This window comes from Serinus canaria, chromosome 25, assembly GCF_022539315.1.
Source record: "Serinus canaria isolate serCan28SL12 chromosome 25, serCan2020, whole genome shotgun sequence".
Classification (NCBI taxonomy): Eukaryota; Metazoa; Chordata; class Aves; order Passeriformes; family Fringillidae; genus Serinus; species Serinus canaria.
In genome coordinates this window covers 14,535,123-14,538,209 of record NC_066338.1, presented here as the reverse complement: position 1 = coordinate 14,538,209, position 3,087 = coordinate 14,535,123, and the positions used below count along the sequence as shown (strand labels likewise).

The 3,087-nt window shown below is 54.4% G+C and overlaps 1 protein-coding gene across 1 annotated transcript; it reads left to right on the top strand.

Annotated features, from left to right (window-relative positions):
* Positions 1-1,579: 1,579 nt before the first annotated feature.
* LOC103824765 (NAD(P)(+)--arginine ADP-ribosyltransferase 2-like) lies at positions 1,580-2,329 on the top strand. Its single transcript, XM_009100066.4, has one exon. The coding sequence runs from the start codon at positions 1,580-1,582 to the stop codon at positions 2,327-2,329; it is 750 nt and encodes a 249-aa protein (XP_009098314.3).
* Positions 2,330-3,087: the final 758 nt, after the last annotated feature.

The window sequence follows — 3,087 nt, the reverse complement described above, 5'->3', positions numbered from 1 at the left end:
GACAATCATTCTTGTTTATATTTAATTGGAGATCCCTGTGCTGTGAATTGACTTCAATCTCTATCTTCTGTCTCTCCATATGGCTCCATGGGCATGAGCAATGCTCAAAGTAGATGGCAAGTGAGTTCCCATGTTTGCATGGGACTGTGGGAGTGGGACTGGGGATCTGGGCTGTGACCAATAAGAGAGAGAACAAAAACTTAAATCCCTTAGTAGTTCTAGATAGATCTTAAGGATGAATGCGCAAAAGCAAGGAAAGGAGGTAGAAGTGTGGATAGCCAGGATGAACGTGGATGGAATCCTTGGAGAAACAGATAGATGGGATTCCAGCACAGGTCTTTTTTTTGTAAATTCTGGACCACAGAAGGAGCACTGCCTGCAAAAAGCAGAAGTTGCAGGAAAGGTCATCTGGCATATTGGGGCAATCAGTGAAAACCACACCCAGAAACCCCTTTGGATGACCCTCCAGTACCATAAAAGGACTTCCAGAAAGAGGCAGAAGCATGCAAATTATTTCCAGAGAAAGTGATGTATCTGCATTAGTTAAGAAGCCCCTTCTAATGAATATTTATTATTGTGGTGGATAAAACTTCAAAAGCAAAGTCCCCCACAACATGCCGGACCAGTAGAGATCTGCTGTGAGTCCGAGCTGATAAAGAATTCTGGCTTTCTGACACCTCCAGTTCCATCAGGGATTTGACTCCAACTGATTTCGGTATCAAGGGCTGGGGGACACTGGGGAACCTTGTGTGGGGACATGGAATTTGGATTGTGGACTGGGGCCATGGGGGGCTCCAGGGGGATGTGGTGAAGGGCAGGGGATGAACCCTGGATTTGGGTTGGAGTCCTGGATTGACATGGAATGGGTCTTGGGATTGGGAGCGGGTTTTGGGTCTGGGAGAAGGACTTGGGGGACATTGGGGGTGGGGTGAGGACATGGCTTTTGGAATTTGGGTGAAGTCCCGGAAGGGCCTTGGTTCATAAAAGGTCTAAAGAGATGTGGGAACAGGACTGAGGTCCTGGGGAACACTGGGGGTACAATGGAAGGGTAAACACAAGACTGGGTTTGGGATGAGGGGCTGGTGGGGCACGCAGGGAACTCGGGGGATGTCAGGGATTGTTCCCAGGGCTTGGGCATAGGTCACACTACTGAGATGGGACTGGGAGTAGGGTTGTGGGGCTGGTGGGCACAGAACAACACTGGGGGACACACAGAAGGGGTGTCCAGGGAGGCACTGCTGAGGGGACAGAGAGTGACCCCAGAATTTGATATAATTTCCTGGGGTTCCAGGAGGACACTAAGGGTTGAGGACATGAGACCATGGGAGTGGGATTGTTGCCCTGGGGCTCTGAGGGGAATCCAGGGATGACCCCAGGATTTGTAATCTGCATGCCAGGATGTGTCCTGGGGGCTTCAAGCCGAAACTGCCCCTCCACCTTACGGCTGACCCTAGTACCCCTCTTCAGCCCCTCATAGAGGAACACTTCCCATGTACCCACATGTGCCTGAATTGTCCCCTCAGAGTGCCCATCTTTGTCCCCTAGTGTGCCATATTGCCTGTGGTGGCCCTTCCCCACCATGGCCATCCTGGCTCGCACCCTGGCACTGTTGGCAATAACCGCAGCCACGGTGGCCATCAAGGTGGTGCCCCTGGACATGGCTCGGGACTCTTTTGATGACCAGTACCGGGGCTGTGGCCCTGCCATGAACGCAAAGCTGCCATCTCTCTACAACTTCGAGTATCAGAAGAATCCTCACTTTGCCTGGGGCTGGTATCGTGCTGATGCTGAGTGGCGCAAGCGGGGCTCTCCTGTGTCCCCTCTGGTGTCCCCAGCCCAGGCCGTGGCTCTCATGGCCTACACGTCGCAGAATGTGTACAAGGAGTTCAACGCAGCCGTGCGCACGGCCGGGCGCTCCCGCCAGGAGTACCGGAACAACTTCCACTTCAAAACGCTGCATTTCCTGCTGACCCAGGCACTGGTGACGCTGAGGCAGGCTCAGAACAGGCAGTGTCACCGCGTGTTCCGGGGTGTGCGTGGTGTTCGTTTCCAGGCACGGCGTGGCCAGAGGGTCCGGTTTGGTCAATTCACATCAACGTCGCCCCATAAAGAGATTGCTCTGCGATTTGGGATAGACACGATTTTTGAGGTGCACACATGCCATGGCGTAGGCATCGGGCAGTTTTCCATGTATCCAGAGGAAGAGGAGGTGCTGATCCCTCCCTTTGAGACCTTTAAGGTCACCAAAGTCAGCCGGAATGGGAAAAAGGCATGGATCAGTCTTCGCTCCACCGGGACCTTCAGCAAATACAACTGCACGTGGCTGTGAGGTGACAGCACAGGGGACATCCTGGGGTGATGGGGATACCCACTGTGGGCATGGGGACACCCATGATAAGACACAGGAGACAATGATACTCACTGGGCATGGGGGACAAAGAATACCCATTGTGTGTGTGGGGAGAAGGACACCCAGGGCTGGTGACATCAAATTTGGGGGCACCCATTGTGGGCATGAGGGCAAGAACATCCATGACAGGGCACAGGGATGGGAATTCCCACTTCTGGGAAGGGACAGGGACAGGGACACTCCTGCGAGGGGATGACAGAGACTGGACCTTGCCTGTACCAAACCTGTCCTGCCCTTCCAAAACAGTGCTGTTGGGATGGCCCCGTGTGCTGGACACGGGTGGGCAATGACCCCCTATGGCACTTCTTGAACCCCTGGCACACCCTGGCACCCTTGACTATCCCTGAGCCCTGTCATCCATAAGCCCACCATGACCCTGCTGACCTAACTAGCCCCTCTACCCCCCTGACACCGCCAACCATGACATCCTGTCACCTGTCACCTCATGGCCCCCATCTCTCCTGCAATGCCTACCTCCCTCCATTATGGCCATTCCCGACCCCCTCACTCCCTCCATGGTCTCCTATTATAGCCCTCTTTGTCTCCCAGCTGGGCGCGTCCCAAGGGCACCTTGTCACCTCCGAGGATTCCTCCTGGCCACCACATGCTTGGCATGGGCCACTGGGATCCTCTGAGCTCTAGGCCAGCAAGGTCACTGAGGTCACTGTGGTCACTGT